Source organism: Scardinius erythrophthalmus, assembly GCF_964197995.2.
Source record: "Scardinius erythrophthalmus genome assembly, chromosome: 6".
NCBI classification, from domain to species: Eukaryota; Metazoa; Chordata; class Actinopteri; order Cypriniformes; family Leuciscidae; genus Scardinius; species Scardinius erythrophthalmus.
The window spans coordinates 41,627,474-41,650,843 of NC_138226.1; the positions used below are offsets into that span (position 1 = coordinate 41,627,474).

Genomic DNA, 23,370 nt, shown 5'->3' on the forward strand with positions numbered 1-23,370 from the left:
TTCAATTATACCAGATGACGTATGTAGAGTGAGAGAAATTTGACGAGGAAAAAGACGATGGGTCAAAGATTTATTTGTACACGATGGCGTTTAGCGAATATTACCGTTTGTGCAAGATAAACATGAGGGTAGAAGGTAACGTCGAGTCTGATATAAACAAACTGCTTCGGTGTCGTCATCATCTTGCTGCTCCCTCCCCGTTCTGTGATTGGTTCCCTTTTTCAGGGGAAAATTTGTTCCATGGTGTCCAGACTGCCTAGCAGCGTGAATGAAATCGCGCTGCGAGCAAGGCAGTATGGGGAAACCCAGGCTAATAGCAGGCAGCCTATCAATCGTTAAAAAGGAACACTTCAGTAACACTACACTACAAAAAAAAATGACACAAAAACGCACAGCGTGTTATTTACTGAAGCGATCGAGCCGCTCTAAACTGTGAAACATTATTGTTACCATATTTGTTACCATATACATATCTACGTTTGAGCAGATATCCACAAACACAGTATTTAACAGTGAACATGGGTCTAAACATTATAATATTCAGCATATATCTAGCAACAGATCAACTGCAATGTGAAGTTTATGCAACAATAACATTAACTAATATAATTCAGAATACATTTCTTACCTTACATCTTTCTTGTCTTCAAATCGCGTTCTTCTTCTTCTGAGGTAAATCCAATGTAAGCTGACTAAGCTTACAGCGTGTCCTCCGAACTCGACGAAAAGCAGAGACTGATGAAGTTTGGTGCTTTGTTTTTGAGGTATTGAGCGCGTTCGCGTTCCTTCACGTGGAGATTTGCATGTAAATCTTCTTTTGCGTGTGTGGGCGTGGTCACATTAAAAATAATGAGCAAGGGTTTGAGAAACTGGACATCTTGTTGCTTTTAAACATTAATTTTGAATCAGATCATTTAAAAGTACACACTTAAATGTTTATAAAGATATATGGCTCATAATTGTGTGACAAGTATTCGTCTCAGTTTATAGACCTGCTCAAGAAAAAAGTTCACCGAGATGGAGAGGCAGAAAGCACACCCTGTTTATTTTCTTTATTTTACAAAAGCACAATGTTTGTTTTGATTGTAAGTGGACACATACAAATGTAGACATCTCACAGATTTTTTTTTTCATATTTCTTTTTTCTGCATGACCATACCGTTGGCGCATTTGCCGACCCTAGAGCCCAGTTAAAATAAATGAAACCGCAGACAGAACTAAAAGAAGAATTATTGCTTTGTGTTTTTGATTTGTTACATACGTTACATTTTAATTTATAACTGTTTTTCATATTCTTAAATCTGTGAACTCTTGTTGTTTTAGCTGTGTGTATAGATATAATCAGCATGGAGAACAGGATTCTTGTCAACCAGTGAATGATGAACTCCAGAGAATCAAAGACCAGCACAAAACCAACATGAAGAACAAGTATGAAAGATTATTTGATGGAACAAAACTCCAAGATAATGAAACCCTCCTGAACAGGATCTACACACAGCTCCACATCATAGAGGGGGAGAGAGAAGGAGTGAATGAAGAACATGAGTTTTTACTGATGGATAAAACAACAAGAACACAACATTCACAAGAGACTCCAATTGACTGCAATGACATCTTTAAAGCCTCACCTGAACCAGGATGTGAGCAGAAAGCCCAAATCAAGACTGTTCTTACTAAAGGCATCGCTGGAATAGGAAAAACTATATCTGTGCAGAAGTTCATTCTGGACTGGGCAGAGGGAAAAGCCAATCAAGATGTAGATTTCATGTTTCTGCTTCCATTTCGAGAGCTGAACTTGATCCGAGATCATCAGTACAGTCTTCACAGACTTCTGCTGGACTTTCATCCTGAACTTCAAGATCTGGACTCAAAGATGTATGAGGAGTGTAAAGTTGGGTTCATCTTTGATGGTCTAGATGAAAGCAGAATCCCACTGATGTTTTCAGATGCTCAGAAAGTTTCAGATGTGACTGAGACTTCATCAGTGGGTGTGTTGATGTCAAACATCATGAAAGGTGATCTGCTTCCCTCTGCTCTCATCTGGATCACCTCCAGACCAGCAGCAGCCAATCAGATCCCCTCTAATTTCATCAACCGTGTGACAGAAATTCAGGGATTCAATGAGCCTCAGAAGGAGGAATATTTCAGGAAGAGAATCAGTGACGAGCATCAAGCCAGCAGAATCATCTCACACATCAGAAGAGCAAGAAGCCTCCACATCATGTGCCACATACCCGTCTTCTGCTGGATCTCATCCACTGTGCTTCAAAAGCTCCTGAAAGAAGATCTGAGTGCAGAAATTCCTCAAACTCTGACTGAAATGTACATCCACTTCCTGCTGATGCAGATCATCATGAGGAATCAGAAGTATGAAGAGAGAGATCCAGAGAAACTCCTGCAGTCCAACAGAGAAGTGATTGTGAAACTTGCTGAAGTGGCTTTCAATCAGCTGATGAAGGGCAATGTGATGTTCTATGAGGAGGACCTGATTGAGAGCGGCATAGACATCACTTACGCTTCAGTGTATTCTGGCATTTGCACTGAGATCTTTAAGGAGGAATCTGTGATTAATCAGAGGAAAGTCTACAGCTTCGTCCATCTAAGCATTCAGGAGTTTCTTGCTGCTTTCTATGTTTTTTACTGCTATTTAACAAAGAACAATGAACCACTGCAGTTTTTTCTGCATGAATATAGGATTTCCAGATTTTATGAAGACTCTATGTTTGGACTACAGTTTCTGGATGCAAAATCTAAACATGACCATGAACATAGATATGATAACCATGCATCTGACTCTTTGTATGATTTACTAAGGTCAGCAGTAAGTAAAGCACTCAAGAGAGAGAATGGACAGCTGGACCTGTTCCTGCGGTTCCTGCTGGGCGTCTCACTAGAGTCCAATCAGAGACTCTTACAGGATCTGCTGACATGCACAGAGAACAGCTTAGAGAGCATCACGGAAATCACACAGTACATTAAAAAGAAGATCAAATATAATGATAATTTTTATAGTCCCTCAGCAGGTCAATCCATTAATCTGTTCCTCTGTCTGCTGGAAGTGAAAGATCAGACTCTGTCCAGAGAGATTCGGGAGTTTGTGAAATCAGACAAACAGTCAGAGAAACTCTCTCCTGTTCTCTGCTCAACAATCGTCTACATACTTCAGATGTCAGAGGAGGTGCTGGATGAGCTGGATCTCAGGAAATTCAGCACATCAGATGAGGGTAGAAGAAGACTGATTCCAGCTGTGATCAACTGCAGAAAAGCTCTGTGAGTGTTTAATTATTAACAAATGAAGAATCATGATTAATAATAAGGCTGCGTCTCATTTCTCTGTCTTACCCCTTACTCTTACCCCTTCCCCTCGGTTTTGCGCGTTCATGTGAGGGGAAGTGGTGTCCCGATTCTCATTTTGATTAAGGGCTAGGGGCAAGGCGTAGGGCTACATAGCCCCTTGAAACGAAGTCTGCGGAGGACCACACTTGAAAGAGAGGGGTAGGGATTTCTCAGAAGTGAGTCGAACAAATGTATGTATTTTCAGCAGTTTAATGACACTCGTGTTTTATGATACCTTTAATAAAACGTTCAAGCGGTTTTAATTGTAATGTTTTTGTTTTGAATCGCTAGTTAACTGCTAGCTAGCAGCTATGCGCTATTTGCCGTTTGCTAATGTTTTGCTTATGGTGTCGCCGGCACCGCCGTTAAATACAATGAAACAATGTCTTTGACTGATGGCACACAAGCGTGCAAAGATAAAAAGAGACCAGGCAATCGATATCACAAACCGAGACGACGGCATCTTCGTTTGTTTATGTCAACGCGTATCGCCTCTGTTGACGTAGCAGCCAGCTAGAGGAAAGGGAAGATGACGCAAACGGTAATCGAGTGGTGTCTCATTTCTTAGAGAAACGTTCTTCCCCCTACCCCCCTTCACTCGGTATCGAAGGGCAAGGGGAAGACGCAGACGTAGGGGAAGGGGAAGGGGAAGGGGTAAGACAGAGAAATGAGATTGGCCCTTAATCTAGCACCTTAAAAATTAACCATTTCGTAAATTAGAGATTTTCTCCTAAATATCAAACTCAGAGTCTTAACCCTCTGGGGTCTAAGGTGTTTTTGGGGCCCTTGAGATGTTTTGACATGCCCTGACATTTGTGCTTATTTCAGCTACTTACAACATACCATTGGCTAACATGTAATTTTGCTGTATTCAGCACAAACTCTGCTACAATAATATGTGAGCAAAATGGATGTACATGTTTGCATTTTATAGAAAAAAAAAATTATGCGTGGTTAGTACGTTTTTGGAAAAGAATTGTCACTGCAATAAGGCCATTTAACACATACTGAATAGTTGTCCACAAGACTTTTGAATTACTATTCTTGTAGGATAAATTTTTTTCTACAAAATGATGTGAAAATCATTCTGACCACTCTTTCACAAACAACAATATAATGTAATTTTGCAAGTCAGTTTTTGTGTCAGCACTGCTGTATGCATGGCAGTGTTAATGGCCATGAATATTAATATGATTCACACCAGGAGTGTGACTAAAGACCACTCCCCCAATGGCTAATGCCCCATCAAGGTGCTGTGAGGCAGCCTGAACAAAGAATGATGAACTAAGAATGATTCACTGATGAATAAAAAGTTTAAAAGAACAGCGTTTATTCAAAATAGAAATCTTTCCTAACAATGTAAAGACTTAAAGTTATTACTATCACTTAATACATCCTTTCCAAAAAAAGAAAGAAAAAAAGACCAAACTTTTGTTTTTTTAAATAAAAAATATTTTTATTCAAAGAATCCTGAAATAACTATCACAGGTTATAAAAAACATATTAAGCAGCACAACGGTTTCCAACATTGATTTAAAAAATAATCATCATATCAGAATGATTTCTGAACTCTGATGGTTAGTGGAAGGTGGTCAGCAGAGGACACACATCTGAACAGTCACACATCGTTATGCCACTCTTGAAAACTGTTCCTGTTCAACTGAAGACATAAGTGAACATTGCATGCCTGGCATTTGCATGGTGTTAATTGTCTTTTACCACGCACTGCTGTGCAATGCACACAATTGTGGCGACCAACTGTGGCAACATCCCTGTCATCTGATGTCAGCTCAGCTCCTGGAACCGGTACATGGTCACTATTGGTCCATTTTGGTTCCGTTTTCTGTGACACACCACAGAGTTCTGTTATAAGTTGCTCCATAAACTCTTTATGGGACAAGTTACCATGTAGCTCTTTGTGCACAATGAAAGAGTTGGTGGAAGCAATGTCCAAGAAGTGTAGAAGAATCTTTCTGTACCACTTCATGGTTTTGTGCTGTGTTGTGTATTACTGTACAGCTGATCAGACAGGTCAACACCCCCCATGTGTTTGTTGTAGGCAGTCACAGGTGCAGGACATGGAAATGTCTTTGTCCTCCATGTATCTTGTGTTTTCACCCTCCTCTGTGCAGTGTTTCCTGTATAAGCAGGATGGATGGTAGAACAGACAGATACCTCTCGTGTGTCCATCCACTTCACAAATACAAGAGGTCCATCCCGAATCCACTTGATGCATCCCCTGGCAGATTTTTTAGAGAGTGAATTAGCTGCATTCCGAGGGCAGTCCTTCCTGTTGTCCCTGTAAGTCCCACATGCACCAAACTTCATTGCAAACAAGTCTTTTAGGAGCTTTGGACTTGTATAAAAATTGTCCATGTACACATGGTACCCAGAACCCAAAAATGTGAGGTCTAAAAGAGATGTTACAGCATCATTTGATAGTCCATGGCCTGTGGGAAAGTTGTTCTTTCCTGTGTACACAGAAAAAGTCCACAGTGTATCCATTCGATGAGTCTGCAAGAACAAACAACTTGAAACCCCACCTGGTTGGCTTGGCTTTCATGTACTGTGTCATACCTGTGTGTGCTTTGCATGTCACCATTCTTTCATGCTAAGTTTCTTTTAGGATGATAGATGGCTTTACAAGCATGACAAATAGTGTCCATGAGATGTTTGACCCTGAAAAGACGGTCATGTTCAGTTGTGCCCCTCTTTCTGTCATTATCCATATCTGCATCTGGGTGACTCATGTGCACATTCCATGAAATGGTGCGGTATCTGTCCCGGAACGTAACTGTAGCTGGAAAGGGTACAGAGAAAACACAGCTTTGTTGCCAGAAGTCCCTGATGGAACTGACCTTCGCCATGGCCATGTAGAACAGCAACCCAATGTAGCGGTATCTCACTGATGCTGATATCTGTCCATTTATATTTGCAGCCCTTTGCAGTTGCCTTGGCAGCCTGAGCATTGGTGTTGTGGTACAGAGTTGACACAGCACTTTCTGAAAAAAAATGTTTGAATAGACTCATGGGTGAATGTAAATCAACTGAGCTCAGTTGTGGTTCAGTTTCCCGTGCAGGACGGAATCGCACAGTCTGTGGAACCATGTCAACATCAGTCTCTATTTTCCATGACAGAGTGGACTGCCTGTTGCTTGCCTGCTGGTTAGCCTTGGCTCTCTTCGGGACAGGTGCTTGGACAAGTTCATTGTCACATATGTAAAAAAACAAAAAAAACAAAAACAAAAAAAAAACATGTGAGCATGCAGATAACACAATTAAAGAAATTATTATTATTAGAATTTATTAGGATTAACCCCTTGAGATGTATCATCTCGTTTTCGAGGGGGTCCTTACAATGAAGCACAATTACAACTTTAAGAACATAACAAGATTTCAATTAACAATACATCAACAAACAGGCAAAAAAAAAAAAAAAAAAAAAAAAAAACAACAGTACACATAACAACAACGACAGTTTCATTGATAGCATGTGCAATCTACTTTAATATAAGATAATAAAGATTGTTTAAACAACCGAAATGAAGTAATGGATCTAATATCTACAGGCAAATTATTCCAGTCTAATACGGCTTTAAACATAAATGCTCTCTTAACAATTGTTTTTTTAACACGAGGAACGAGAAAGTAAGTCTGGACAGAATGCTTAACTTGGTGGTTTGAAGAAAAGAGTACAAAGCATTGTTGTAGATAACTAGGATAATCAAAGTAAATACATTTAAATATAAATTGGAGCCAGTGAATCTGCCTTCTCACATTCAAAGATGGCCACTGAAGTGCATCATACATTTTACAGTGGTGAGTGGAAAAATAACATCCTAAAACGAATCTGCAAATTCTATTATATGCCGAATTAAGTGAGACAAGATCAGATTTTAATGCCGTCTGATAAACCACATCACAGTAATCAAAAAACGGAAATATTAATTGAGCAACTAGTTTCTTACGAACACTATAAGAGAAGCAGTTTCGAGATTGATGCAAAATACTCATTCCAACATTAACTTTTCGTAAAACATGATTAATGTGTGGTTTAAAAGAAAGTTTAGAATCAAGCCATACACCAAAGATATTTAATAGTGTCAAGAGGAGTACCGTCTTTACATGATATAACACAAGAACAGGTTTTGGAATTAAGTTTATGTCTAGAACCAAAAATCATAGTATATGACTTGGTTTTATTAAGCACTAATTTATTAGCCAAAAGCCAGTCTTGTAAACTATTAAAATCCGATTGAAGAGATTGAATTTGTATAGGATCAGAATTACATGTATATATGACAGTATCCTCCACATAAAGTTGAACCTGACAGTTTTTAAGAAGTAATGGTAAATTATTTACATAAATAGAAAAAAGAAGTGGTCCCAAAACTGAACCTTGAGGCACACCTCTTTGCTGAATCAGAAAATCAGATTTATTCCCATTTAGGACAAAACATTGTTTCCTGTTGTGCAGATATGAATTAAACCACAAAATTGTATTTTTTGAAAAACCAATAGCATGAAGTTTATCTAAAAGCAAATAACGATCAACCAAATCAAAAGCTTTAGTCAAATCAAGAAAAATATCACCTGTGAGCTTGCCATTATCTGAAGCTGAAAACACATCATTTGTAAACTTAAAGCTGCAGTAGGTAACTTTTGTAAAAATTTATTTTTTACATATTTGTTAAAACTGTCATTATGTCCTGACAGTAGAATATGAGATAGATAATCTGTGAAAAAATCAAGCTCCTCTGGCTCCTCCCAGTGGTCCTATTGCCATTTGCAGAAATACACTGCTCCCGGTCAGAAACAACCAATCAGAGCCAGGAGGAATGTCTTAGCAGTGTCAATCAAGCTCGTGTACGAGCTGATCACACCCCTCTCTTGCACAGCGCATACCGTCGTTCAAAATCAAGATTGCCGGTGTGCCGCAGCTGTGCTAATGGCAGACAAACAACCAAAACTGCCAATTTCTCGAGTGGCACCTGCTCATACAACAAAGACAGGCAACACAAGCAACAATTGAAACCTGCTAATTCACTGGCTTGTCATGTTGCTGAAATAATGTACTAACAAACCTTATTTGGCATTACATATCGCTAGAATAATTACTTACATACTGTAACGTTTGTTACCGTTATATTATCTTACTAGCTATTTATAACTTATAGAAAGAGTGCAATGTTATAAAGTTACATTACATGTATTGCAAAATACGTAATGATTTGAGGACCAAGTTTGTAGTCAAAGTATGGGCAGGCCATAGTCAATGTAAAGCATATTGTTGATGTTTCGTCCCTACCAGTGAATGTGCCATAACTGTTTATCCGCCGTCATCGGTGGCCCTGCTTACTAGCCTGCACGTTCACGGCAGGCTCCGTTGTGGGGGAGGAGCTGTGGAGGGAGGGCTGTAGCGCAGCAGAGAGCAAGGGGGAGTGACCTGTAAGTTGTGCTTGTTCAAATTTTCAGGCTAAGTCAACGTTTTCTAAAAACTCCCTACTGCAGCTTTAAGTAATGCAGTAGTTGTGGAATGATTAGACCTAAAACCAGATTGAGATGATGATAGAATATTATTAATACATAAATAATTTGAAAGTTGTTTATAAATTAATTTTTCAAAAACTTTAGATATAGAACATATAATAGATATTGGTCTATAATTATTGAGATCAAGTACATCACCTCCCTTATAAAGCGGAGTAATGCATGCACATTTCCAGATCACCAGCAACTCACATGTAGACAAAGAAAGATTAAATAAATCAGCTAGTGGATACATAAGAATATGTGAAGTTAATTTAAGATACCTATTTTCAATTCCATCTAATCCTTCACCACTAGTCACTTTTAATTCATCAATGGCACTCTGAACATCAATTGGAGCAATCTTCCCAAATGAAAATTAACTATTACATGATGCAGTCTCATTACAAATATCAGTATTCAAGTAAGAGGCAGATACTAAAGTAGACCAAACTGAAGAAAAATGCTGATTAAATTCTAGATAAGGAGTCAGGAAGTATTGTATTATTATTAACTCTAATTTGATTAACTGAATGTTTATTTGATGTATTAATAATGTTTTTAATTTTATTCCAGAATTGTTTAGGATTTTTATTATGAAAAGAAAGACATTCTTTATAATAATTAGACTTTGCATTTCGAGTTTTTGTCTTGCTCAAATTTCTCAAATGCCTATAGACTTCCCAATCAGCATTACTTCTTGTCTGACAAAATGTTGTCCATGCTTTGTCCCTTTGCCTAAAGAGACTAATAAGTTCCGAATTAATCCAAGGAAGATGATTGCCCTTAACCCTAACAATTTTCCAAGGTGCATGCTTGTCTACAACATTTATAAACTCAGTATAAAAAAAATTCCCAAGCGTCTTGTACATTAGGATTTAAATGATATCTATTCCAATTAATAGAAATCAGATCATGAATAAATAAATCTAAATTCAGTTTTTTATATTGTCTGATTTTAATTAATTTTGGTGGCAATTAAGGTACTTTAATTTTCCATACACAGAATATAATCGAATGATCACTAAAGCAATCAGACATCACACCTGACCTTAAAAATCTATTTGGGTGTGAGACAAGTATCCAATCAAGAAGAGATTGTGTGCGAGAAGTAATTCTAGTAGGCTCAGTAATTAATTGGGTAAGATTTAAATTATTAAATATATTTTTCTCTTTATTACATGACGTATCCAACCAATTCTTATTGAAGTCACCTAATAAGATTAGCTCATTTTTACCAAAAACTGAATTAATAGTGGATATCAGTCAGTTAAAGGACTCCACTGGTGAAGAGGGTGGTCTGTATATGCTCCCGATGATTATACATTTATTTAAATGGAAAACCACCTTAACAAAAATACATTAAAAATATAAAGGATCAATCGAAGGTATAATTAATTCAGATAAAAGACCTGTAGAAACATATATAGCCACACCTCCACCCCTGGAGCACCTATCCGATCTGTAAACAACATAATTGGTTAAGTTAATTTCATTATCTGAAACATTGCTATTGAGCCATGTTTCGGAAAGAGTGATAATATCAGGCTTATTTAAATCAACCCACACACGAAGTAAATCAATTTTACACACCAGACTTCTAATATTCAAGTGAATGATTTTTAATCCCTTAACCTTATCCAGCTTGAAAAATAACTAAAACTGATAATGTCACTGGTCAAATATAAGAACAAAAATAACTGAATCCAAAAATTCATTACAAGGGTGCAAAAACTATCAAATAAACTGATCACAACAGAACAAACAAACAGGACATTTAAATACAAAACATAAAAACATAAAAACACGACACCCTTCAAGAATAACCCAGCTGCCCCAGAGACCATGTTCCAGGGCATTCCAGTGAGTAAACCAAATAATATAGGTTAAAAACCATCTCATCAAATCAACTCAAACAGCAATAATAATAATAATAATAAGAAAATAAAGAACAACGTAACTTAATGAAAATTAAATAGGAAAAAAAAATAAAGAAAAATATAGGCTATATGCCAAACAGTAGCTCTGTGGGAGGTAATACAGAATCCAACGCTCCAAAATAGTATTTTACATCGCAAAACTACCTCAACACAATAATAATAATTATGCTTCTAACAAACTTCGGTTATCCGAAAAATCCTCTCCTCAGACAGTCATTAAATTATCCTGCTGAAATCTGAGGTGACATGTAGACAGCTTCAGCATCTTTGTGGCAGCTAAAACGCTGCTGTTTGCCATCAACAAAAACACACAACGTGCAAATATATCTGCAAATATATCAACATGCAAATATATGGGGCGGCAGTGGCTCAGTGGTTCATGTAGATTGTCTACAAACCAAGAGGTTGGTGGTTCAATCCCTGGTTCCACATGACCAAGTGTCGAGGTGTCCATGAGCAAGACACCTAACCCCAGCTGCTCCCGACGAGCTGGATGGCGCCTTGCATGGCTGACACTGCCGTCGGTGTGTGAATGAGTGAGTGAGTGAGTGAATGGGTGAATGTGAGGCTATATGTACAGCGCTTTGGTGGCCATAGGTCTGTGAAAGCGCTATATAAATGCAGTCCATTTACCATTACCATATCTATTTTACATTTAACATGATCAAAGCTCCTGCGCCTCTTCATCAGGTCAGCGCTGAAGTCCGGATAGATATATACGCGTGTCCCGTTGTACTCGAGCTTCTTTTTCTCCCTCGCAATGCAAAGAATTTTCACTTTGTCCTGGAAATTAAGGAGCTTGATCATAATAGGTCTAGGACTGACTCTATCGCTTTGACGAACTGTCGGAGAGCGATGAGCCCATTCAATGATCGGCAGAGTGGAAAAGTTGTCTTATCCCAAAAGCTGTGGAATCAACTGGGACATAAAGCCAGCAAAATCACTGCCTTCCGATGACTCTTGAACTCCAACGAAGCGGAGATTAGAATGTTGACTTCGATTCTCCAAATCGTCAACTTTGTCCAGCAGGTAGGAGTTGTCTTTCTCCAGTTGTTGAATCCGAGCGACACATAGCCTACTTGCACGTTGTCCTCATTAGCCCCAACACATTGCTCTAACAAATGAACTTGATCTCCCAAAGTACTTCATGAATTCTGAATACTAGTCAGTCTGCTATGAATGACGTCCATTTTTGCATTAAAAATGAGTCAGCACATCAGTCTTACTCTGTTGAATGGTGTTCCACAAAGTTTGGAGTGAGATATGCGACTCATCCGTTGCGCCAATCGTGTAATCCAAACAGCAGAAAACATGTGGCCGTATGAAAAACTTTAACGCCAATGTATTGAAAAGCAGTCAAAAAAAAAAAAAAAAAAAAGAGGAGATCTTACAAAGCTACTATGATAGCAGTAAGCATGCTTGAGTAGAGCTTGACACACACACGTTCACTCACGCCGCGGCCACCGACATACTGGTAAACTAAACTGGTAAACTAAACGAGCCAATGAAGATTGGCATAAGAGATTTGCATCTCGTGCTCTGTCTCACAGCGGATGCAATATTCTTAAAGGAGAACTCGGCAACTCTAGCGAACTCTAGTCACTTCTTCGCTGATTTTCCCTTTTGTTGTCGCATGTTTTCCCCACAAGCTCCCCCTACAGCTGTGGGAGGGTGTATATTTCACAACACAGTCGTAAAAAACTCACTTGCAGCGGCCTCCTCCCCCTCTCTACCGCTGCTCATGTGCATTTGTTTTGATCGGAGCAAGCCAACTGTATCGCGTGGAGCTATGTCTACCGAGGTAGGTAATCTGGTAATGCATCATACATGCGTGTGTGTGTGTTTATGTCGAATTGCCATAAAGCAATTTGTGTTTCGCGCTCATTCTCGTTCTAGTTCTCGCTTCTCACGAGACTTCCAATTTCTATCTTGCCGGGACGGTAGTGGCCAAGTTGCAAGGTTGGTTTTCCGCCTGGGAACGCTGGGGGGAGCGGGGAAAGTCACCAATATCACCAGAACAGGTTGTTTAACCATCCAAATGATTTCTAGACAGTTTTATTAAGTTAAAAAAGTTACCAAGTTCTCCTTTAAATAAGGAAGCGGATGCAATGCACATTTGCTTTTTGCTGGGGAGCCAAACCAGTGACTTGGCTGCCCAGCGAGTACAGCAATAGTGAAGACGGGACGTCATGTCTTCGTTCCCTCCTTCAGGAAACGAGGGTTACATATGTAACCAAGACGTTTCCTTTCAGTCGGTCACATTCGACATATGTTGACGTCACGGACATATTGTAGAACAAGTTAACATGTTGTCATACAAATAAAGATTTAAAAATGAGGCTGTCACTAATTAAACAGGTTAAACAAGCAGAATTCAATCAACAAATTATGTTGTATAAACTAAGTTCGAGAGGAGCATGTTATATATGTGACCCGTCACGGAAACCAGTGACACAAGTCGGCAGCACAACTTTCGAGCAAAATGAGAAAGAAGCGTTTTTTTCAAAATTGGTGATTTTCGCTTTTTTGCAGAATCTGTTAGTTGAGATCACGAAGAAGCCTCTCCATGTTTGAGATAGCAGTATTGGTATATTTAACATATATTTAACAACATGGTATATTTTAACATCGTACATTTTGAGGTTGAAATCGGCTTGTTTTCCGGAGATTCTAGCATGCAGTAGGGGCGTGTCATTGTCGGTGTGTATTTCCATACTGAATGAGCCAGCTTTTGTTTCTTTTGTTATTGCCCCCGCCCTTCAAGGGAACAGCGTGGCTACTTATTATGCAGCGCTCTGGCCGGCTCTATCTGATTTCAAAATTCAATGAAGATGGACGCCAATAACATTACGATGTCCAGCAATCGATTTAAATAGTAGGTTACATGGGGTTTAATTTGTCGTTTAATGAGATGTAGCCTAATACATGTTGTCAGTGCGAGATCCACCTATTTAACTAACGTGTATCTTAATGGTCCAGTGGTAGATCTTTTGCCAATGGTGTCAGAGGTTCTTGGTTCTAATCCGCCCTCGTATAGGTTTTTTTTTCTCGTATTGTTTTTTTCTCTCATCAAAACTGATTATGTGCATCAGTGGTTGTATATCAAGCAGGGACATCCGAGTGAAGACAGTGTGGCGTGTGCGTGAGCCACACAAGAAAACACTGTATCCGCGCCACTGATCGCAGCGGCAACGAGCACTTTGATCACTTGATTTAAAAAACACATTTCAGCGCTAGAACGTCTCTTATTTAAAAAACGAATGAAATGAATGCTCTGCCAATTAACTGGAGATGTTTTATTTATTTGTAGAATTGGTACATTCGTGCCGCGAGATGTTTTAAAAAGTGGAGGGGACAATATCGACCCTGGCAAAAAGTGCCATAGCACATCCTGTTTTTGATTTGAACATTCTCTAGAGTTTATCTTATTTTTTATTCAGTGTACATAAAAGTTGCCTATACAGTTTTATCGCTTTATCGCAGTTTTATGCTTATTTATATATTACCTGTTTGCAAACTTATTTTTTTTTCTTTGATGGCACATTTTCCTGACCTTTTTGCGCTCCCCCCTGTGCGTTACAGGGGGGAGCTTTACAGGGGGTATGGCTTATCTAAATGATATGTAAATGAGCCCTATTGTCACTCCCAGCAGCAGAGAGAGGTGAGAACTGCACAATCTTTAGAGGCCGTTTTCTTCCCTTTGAGCTTTTTTGAGTGCCTACCTTTAAATGGCCACAACTTCTCCAAATATTATCAGATTTCCATGTGTTACACATCGTTGGAAAGCTTGGAGACTACACTTTCAGAATATGCGAATAACTCAAAATGTTCCGGAACCGACTTGTGTCCCTGCTTTCCGTGATCGGTCACATATATATATATATATATATATATATATATATATATATATATATATATAGTGAGGAAAATAAGTATTTGAACACCCTGCTATTTTGCAAGTACTCCCACTTAGAAATCATGGAGGGGTCTGAAATTGTCATCGTAGGTGCATGTCCACTGTGAGAGACATAATCTAAAAAAAAAAATCCAGAAATCACAATGTATGATTTTTTAACTATTTATTTGTATGATACAGCTGCAAATAAGTATTTGAACACCTGTCTATCAGCTAGAATTCTGACCCTCAAAGACCTGTTAGTCTGCCTTTAAAATGTCCACCTCCACTCCATTTATTATCCTAAATTAGCTGCATAAAGACACCTGTTCACCCCATACAATCAGTAAGAATCCAACTACTAACATGGCCAAGACCAAAGAGCTGTCCAAAGACACTAGAGACAAAATTGTACACCTCCACAAAGCTGGAAAGGGCTTCGGGGAAATTGCCAAGCAGCTTGGTGAAAAAAGGTCCACTGTTGGAGCAATCATTAGAAAATGGAAGAAGCTAAACAATGACTGTCAATCTCCCTCGGACTGGGGCTCCATGCAAGATCTCACCTCGTGGGGTCTCAATGATCCTAAGAAAGGTGAGAAATCAGCCCAGAACTACACGGGAGGAGCTGGTCAGTGACCTGAAAAGAGCTGGGACCACCGTTTCCAAGGTTACTGTTGGTAATACACTAAGACGTCATGGTTTGAAATCATGCATGGCACGGAAGGTTCCCCTGCTTAAACCAGCACATGTCAAGGCCCGTCTTAAGTTTGCCAATGACCATTTGGATTATCCAGAGGAGTCATGGGAGAAAGTCATGTGGCCAGATATGACCAAAATAGAACTTTTTGGTCATAATTCCACTAAACCTGTTTGGAGGAAGAAGAATGATGAGTACCATCCCAAGAACACCATCACTGTGAGGCATGGGGGTGGTAGCATCATGCTTTGGGGGTGTTTTTCTCCAAATGGGACAGGGCGACTGCACTGTAGTAAGGAGAGGATGACCGGGGCCATGTATTGCTAGATTTTGGGGAACAACCTCCTTCCCTCATTTAGAGCATTGAAGATGGGTCGAGGCTGGGTCTTCCAACATGACAATGACCCGAAGCACACAGCCAGGATAACCAAGGAGTGGCTCTGTAAGAAGCATATCAAGGTTCTGGCGTCTCCAGACCTAAACCCAATAGAGAATCTTTGGAGGGAGCTCAAACTCCGTGTTTCTCAGCGACAGCCCAGAAACCTGACTGATCTAGAGAAGATCTGTGTGGAGGAGTGGGCCAAAATCCCTCCTGCAGTGTGTGCAAACCTGGTGAAAAACTACAGGAAACGTTTGACCTCTGTAATTACAAACAAAGGCTACTGTACCAAATATTAACATTGATTTTCTCAGGTGTTCAAATACTTATTTGCAGCTGTATCACACAAATAAATAGTTAAAAAATCATACATTGTGATTTCTGGATTTTTTTTTTTTTAGTTTATGTCTCTCACAGTGGACATGCACCTACGATGACAATTTCAGACCCCTCCATGATTTCTAAGTGGGAGAACTTGCAAAATAGCAGGGTGTTCAAATACTTATTTTACTCACTGTATATATATATATATACATGTATATATATATATATATATATATATATATATATATATATATATATATATATAAATATATATTAGACAGACATCTGACTCACCTAGTTACCACAGCAGCTTTCTGCATCCGTCCACCACCTCGACTCCATACACTCGGCTGGTTCCCATATCCAGCCTGGGATACTGGGAAATAACTCTGGGTTTGAGCTAAATTCTAAACTCGTAGCCCTACCCTTGGACAGCATGTCAAATATGCTTATTTTAATCTTTTACTCTATTTGATTTTTTTGTAAGTCATGAAACAACTGGTATTCTTATGAAGAGTTTTGTTGTAGATGCCTGTTGTAGATGCACATGAGCTGAGTCCCATACCCCCTCGCTCTGATGGAACCAAAAGTCGACAGCTGGAACCTCCGAGGGCTCACCCGACCAAGGGAAGAGAGGTGGCTGGTATCCAAGGAAGCACTGAAAGGGGGTGAGCCCGGTGGTACGCTGAGTGAGGGAATTCTGGGCGTATTCCGCCCAGGGGAGGTATCGGTTCCAGCTGTCTTGGTACTGGTGGCAATAAGTTCGCAGATAACGTCCTATCTCCTGAATCTTCCGCTCAGTCTGGCCGTTGGTCTGCGGATGATATCCTGATGAGAGGCTGTCAGTGACCCCGAGGAGCTTGAAGAAGGCGTGCCACACCCGGGAGATGAATTGGGGCCCCCTTTTCGAAACGATGTCTTCTGGAATGCCGAAATTTCTGAATACGTGATGAAAAAATGCTTCAGCTGTTTCTAAAGCCGTGGGTAAACCAGGTAAAGGTATCAACTTGCAGCCTTTGGAAAATCTATCCACAACGACGAGCACACAGGTAAATCCACCGGATCTAGGAAGGTCAGTCATGAAGTCCACTCTGATGTGTGACCAAGGGCGTCTGGGTATAGGTAGTGGCACAAGTTTACCCTCAGGTAGTTTTCTGGGAGTGTTGGTGATGGCGCAGACTGAGCAGCTGCGGACGAACCTTGAGACATCTTCTGAGATGGATGGCCACCAGTACCGCTGACTGAGGAGCGAGAGGGTACGCTTGCTACCTGGATGTCCAGAGCCCGGAACCGTGTGAGCAGAGTCCAGAAGGGGAGTACGAAGATGTTAAGGTACGAAAGTACGCCCTTCTGGACCTCCCGGCGGAGCAGGATGGCGAGAATTTCTTGAGAGATTTGTTGTCGATGTCCCAGAGAATGGGACTGAGGATTAAGGCTGGAGGGAGGATGGTTTCATTACTGAGGTCCTCTGAAGATGAATGATGGAGTCTGGAAAGAGTGTCTGCCTTGCAATTCTTACTTCCTGGATGGTAAGTAACAACGAAGTTGAATCGAGTGAAGAAGAATGCCCAGCGGGCCTGGCGAGGATTCAATCTTCTTGCCTCACGAAGATATTCCAAGTTGCGATGATCTGTAATTACTTCAAACTGGTGATTTGCTCCCTCCAGCCAATGTCTCCATTCTTCTAAAGCCAGTTTTATGGCTAGCAGTTCCCGGTTGCCGATGTCGTAGTTTTGCTCCGCCGGGGACAGCTTTTTGGAAAAGAAGGCACATGGATGGAGTCTGGGAGGCTCACCCTGCCGCTGTGACAGCACCGCTCCAACCCCAGTGGAAGACGTATCGCCCTCAACGATGAAGGGAAGTTCAGGATTGGGATGGATGAGGATTGGTGCTGTCGTGAAGACTTCTTTGAGGCGATGGAAGGCTTGGATAGCAGTGGGATTCAAGGACAGAGACTTGGGTCGATTCTTTAATGAAGATGTGAGGGGAGCAGTGATGAGACTGTAGTTCTTGATGAATCTTCTGTAGAAATTTGCAAAACCAAGGAATCTTTGAAGTTCTTTGACAGATGTGGGTAATGGCCAGTCTTGGATTGTTTCCACCTTCCTCTGGTCCATCTGGATACCATGCTGATCTATGATGTAACCCAGAAACTGAACAGAGGTAATATGGAACTCACACTTCTCCAATTTCAGGTAAAGCTTGTGTTCTCTCAGTTTCTCTAGTACTTGAATGACATGACGATGGTGTTCAGCAATTGAAGATGAATAGATGAGGATATCGTCAATGTAGACAATCACAAAGCGGTTGAGGTACTCACGGAACACTTCGTTCATGTACCCCTGGAAAACCGCTGGAGCGTTTGACAGCCCGAAGGGCATAACCTGATATTCATAATGGCCAGATGGGGTGACGAACGCTGTCTTCCACTCATCTCCATGCCGTATACGGATCAAGTTGTATGCACTCCGAAGGTCTAGTTTAGAAAATATGCGAGCCCCACTCACCTGCTCCAAGGCAGCTGGGACCAGAGGAAGGGGATAACTGTATTTGACGGTTTGAGAGTTGAGATGACGACAATCGATGCAGGGCCTCAAGCTTCCGTCCTTCTTACCCATAAAGAAGAAACTTGAAGCGGCAGGGGAGGTCGATGTGTGGATGAACTGTTGTTGTAAAGCCTCCTCCACATACTCCTCCATGGCCTTCTGCTCCGGGATGGACAGTGGATAGATACGACCTTTAGGAAGAGTGGCTCCAGGTAGCAAGTCGATTGCGCAGTCCCATGGCCGATGAGGTGGTAGTTTAGTAGCCAGTTTCTTGCTGAACACATCCTGGTATGCCTGGTACTCCACTGGAATCTCTACTTGATGCTGTACTTCAGGGCTCTCAACCGAGGTGGAGCAAACAGGAACTTTGGACCTCTTCTGAGGCGTCGATGATGATGAAGGTATTTTCTTGATGGATGATAGACAGCACAAATGACAGGACTCACCCCAATGCAATACTTCACCAGATTTCCAGTGGAGCGTCGGCTGATGTTGAACTAACCAGGGGCGTCCCAGGATGAGCTCAGCGGTGGACTCCTCCAGCACCATAAAATAAATCTCCTCTGAATGAAGACAACCAATGCGCAGCGTTTTCCCTGGATGGTTTGTACAAGGAGGTCTTGAGAACTGTGATGTTTGCGGATGTTCAGTTTTTGGAGAAGCTGGGTGGAGATGAAATTCCCCGCCGAACCAGAGTCAATAAGGGCTTGCGCTGAGACACAAATACGAGAAGTTAATACATGCACTGTGGTGCGATTTAAAGCTTCAATTTTAGGTGAGACTTGAATTGTGCTTACCGCTGGGCATGGAGGTCGAACAGGGCAAGTGCTGAGAAGATGATTATCAGATGCACAATAGAGACAGAGTTTATGAAGAATTCGTCATTGACGCTCTGAAGCTGGAAGATGGGCGGAGCCGAGATCCATAGGCTCTGGTGCTGGAGGAGTGACTGATGGAACCGTGGGCGGAGGACATACAGTGGGAGTCGGAGAATCACAGGCTGATAGTCTTTGTGAAACTCGAATGGATTTTTGAATTAATTTCTCAATTCCCAGACTGTCGTCGTAAACCACCATCAACTGACGAATGTTAGGATTCAAACCATGACGAAAAGCTGTGATCAATGCTGCCTCATTCCATCCACTGGATGCCGCTAAGGTGCGAAATCGTAAGGAGAAAGTACTCACGGAAGATTGGCCTTGACGAAGATTGTAGAGTTGATCATGTACTGAAAGATCGGCAGCTGTTTGACCGAAAACTTCTTTGAAGTGTTGTATGAAACCGGAGAGGGATTTGACGACTTCCGAATTCGAATTCCACAGAGACTGTGCCCACTGAAGTGCTTGCCCAGACAATAGTGAAATGATGAAAGCAACACGAGCTGAATCGTTAATGAATTGATGTTCTTGCATGGAGAAATACAAAGATACCTGAAGTAGAAACCCACTGCAGTCCTCCGCCTCACCGGAGAATGTCGCTGTTCGGGCCATGGGACACGCTGAGGCAGTGAACGAAGCAACGGGTGCTTGAGGAAGTGAAGCTGAAGAGGTGGGTTGATGAATGGCGATCGGATTGACAGGTGAATTCGCCGTGGATCCCGATGGATTCTGCATGGTGGTCTGAACTTCTGTCAGGTTTGGCATAGACGAAGCAGACAGAATGGTAAGTTAAATGCTTTAATTTGCAGAATGGATCGGTACAGCGTAATAGGTGAGTAAACAGTAAGTTGAATATCAGATGATAGCTTAACTGAAGTGTAATCAAGTCTCTCTCTTTGTCTTGCAGAAGATGATGAAGGAGTTCCTTAGAAGACGTAATGATGACTGGCTGAGAAGATTGGGATCGTAGGTAGGAATACAGGTAAGTATGGCAGAGAGTCTTTATCATGTGTAGAAGAGATCAGACAATGACTGAATGTTCGTAGCAGGTATATAAGGGTGAACTGATGATGAGGTCCAGGTGACGGTGATTAGTAATCAGGTGACAATGAGCATGTGAATGACTGAGTGGGCGGAGTGAGGGAATGAGTGGAAGGAGATGGTGATGGAATCCTGACAGTGTCAGTGTCATGTTCTGTTTGTTTTGGCTTTAACTCGTCACATGGGCTTCTTTGTTCTGGTTTCCCGCCACTCTTCAGTCACCATGGACACTACATTCATCACAGCTGTGTGCCCTTTAGTTAAATGTCTCTGTGTATTTAGTTCCTGCCTGGGTTTTAGTTCATCGTCTGTGTTTTTTTTTTTTTTTTGTGACGTTTGCACGCTGACTCACTATTCAGTTCTGAGCTATGTAAATAAACCTGGTTGTTATTTGTCATCTTCTTTGTCTTCCTTGGATATCTGTGACAGAATACCAGACCAAATGATGGATTATGCCACTAAGTTTGCGGTCATGGCTCAGAAGAGCCACAACTTTTGACCGTTTTTCACATGAGTTTTTTGTCTTGCACTCACCTGCTCTTATGACGACGAAACCCTGAAGTCACTGTTCTGGATCGGGGCTAACTTCCATCACCCCGTGAAACTCCCTGACACAACTGGATTGAGCTGGAGAGGGGCTATCATCCGGTGTCTGGAGAGCGTCGTGCCCTGGTCCAGAACTCAACCAGACCCAGAGCCAGTTTCACCACCTGTGACCACGGAAGGATCGCGTGATCCCCCCACAGATGGAGAGCTACCACCCACCGCAACGCGTCAGCTAGAGCCTGAGGACAAGTGGCCAGCACAGACCCTCGTCCCGGAGGAGGAGCCCCCCAGTGCGTCTGACTAGGGGTGTGAGCCCGCGACATCGGTGGCCGATGTGATACTATTGGAATTTGAGACTGTGGACTGGCTGATTGACTTAAGCGCAGAGGAATCGTCTTCCACCTCATCCCACCCAATTTCAGATTTTTCAATCACTGTTCCTAAACATCACTATGAACTATGAACCTTCATCGCTGTTTATAAACAGCACAGAGACCAGCATGGACGAGATATTATTACCTGCAACCCTGTCAAGTCTCCATCTGCCTCCGTCACCACCCTTCTCAGCCAGTCCTCCAGCCCTTCCTCTGCTGGAGGTTGTCAGCCCTTCACCATCTCCGGAATCGCTATGCTGTGACATCAAGCCTCAGGTCGAGCAACCTCCATCAGCACCTGAGCGAGTGGATCTGTTACCTGATCGACCTGGCTGCTCCGCTCTGGCTTCTCCTACCTTTGGCTGCACCAGACCCCCTTGGCCTTTTGACTCAACTGGGCTCCCTCATCCCAGCGGCTCCCCCTTGGTCAGTTGCCACACCAACTCTATCACAGACTTGCAGATCTTCCGCTACACTCTGTTTCTCCACGGTCACATCGGCATCATCTCAGTCCTCGGGTGCTCCTCCTCTGACTGTCGTTGCAGCGATGTCGCCTAGTCCTCCGATGTGCCCTGAGATCCACCGCCTCCGCCTCCGTCTGTCGTCCCCCAGATGTCAGCAGTCCCGTCAACATTTTAGCGCCTTCCTCCCTCATCTCCACCGTGGGCTGTCACCACTGCCAGGCTCTGGGTCCGCCCTCCAGATCGCCCTCCAGACATCCTTCGTTGTTCCGTTACAGTGCAAGGTCCAGGAGAACTGTCAGTGTCATGTTCTTTTTGTTTTGGCTTTCAATTTTCCTGTGTTCTTTTGTTCTAGTTTCCCACCACTTTCCCGAACTACATTCACCACAGCTGTTCATCCTTTAGTGAAAAGTCTCTTTGTATTTAGTTCCTGGCTGTGTTTCAGTTCATCGTCTGTTATTAAGTTCTGAGTTATGTAAATAAACCTTGTTGTTATTTGTCATTTTCTTTGTCTTCCTTGGATATCTGTGACACCATGATCCAGAAAACAAATTTGGGTCACCCGAGCTGCCTGCAAGGCTATTGGTGCCAACAATAGAACATTATTTTCAGTTTTTTATTCTCCATAATTAAATTCAAATTTACCCTTAACTTTTCACACTAAAACACTTTCTGAAATACTCTTGTGTACAAATTTAGGAGTCCTAAAATTAAAAATATTTTGCTCCTGAGGACAGACAACTGGCAACTTCCTTTACTCATCTTTAATGTTATTTATTCATTGTTTTAATTTTATGTAATTTCATCTCTTTTAATCTTCCTGTCTGTAATATCACTGGTCAGTGTTGTGAGAGCTTAAGAGATAATTTAAGAGATAATTTACAGTGTGTGTGTGTGTTCTGTTCTCTTTCAGTTTTTCTGGCTGTAATCTCACTGATCAGCATTGTGAAATTGTGGCATCGACTCTTCAATCCTCAGACTGTGTCCTGAGAGAGCTGGACCTGAGTAACAATGACCTGCAGGATTCAGGAGTGAATATGCTCATTGATGAACTGAAGAGTCAAAACTGTCAACTGCAGATACTGAGGTATTTAAGAACATATAAGAGATAATTTACACTCAGAGAGCCATAATGTTGGTGTGTGTTTGTAGAGGATTTGATTGATGTGTGTGTTCTGCTCTCTTTCAGTCTTTCTGGCTGTAATCTCACTGTTCATGGCTGTGAGAGTTTGTCATCAGCTCTTCAATCCTCAAACTGTGTCCTGAAAGAGCTGGACCTGAGTCACAATGACATGCAGGATTTAGGAGTGAAGCTGCTCTCGGATGGGCTGAAGAGTCCAAAATGTCAGCTGCAGATACTTAGGTATGTTAGAATATGTAAGAGATAATTTTCAGTCAGTCTGTCATAATATGAATGTGTGTTT

General features: G+C 41.5%; 1 protein-coding gene across 1 annotated transcript in view; it reads left to right on the top strand.

Annotated features, from left to right (window-relative positions):
* Nucleotides 1-23,370, top strand: part of LOC308692927 (uncharacterized protein) — a 107,551-nt gene that overhangs the window by 61,517 nt on the left and 22,664 nt on the right. Inside the window, exons 8-10 of the mRNA XM_081369527.1 lie at nucleotides 1,324-3,270; nucleotides 22,860-23,033; nucleotides 23,136-23,309. Coding sequence (XP_081225653.1) covers nucleotides 1,324-3,270; nucleotides 22,860-23,033; nucleotides 23,136-23,309 — 2,295 coding nt within the window. The remainder of the gene's footprint in view (nucleotides 1-1,323; nucleotides 3,271-22,859; nucleotides 23,034-23,135; nucleotides 23,310-23,370) is intronic.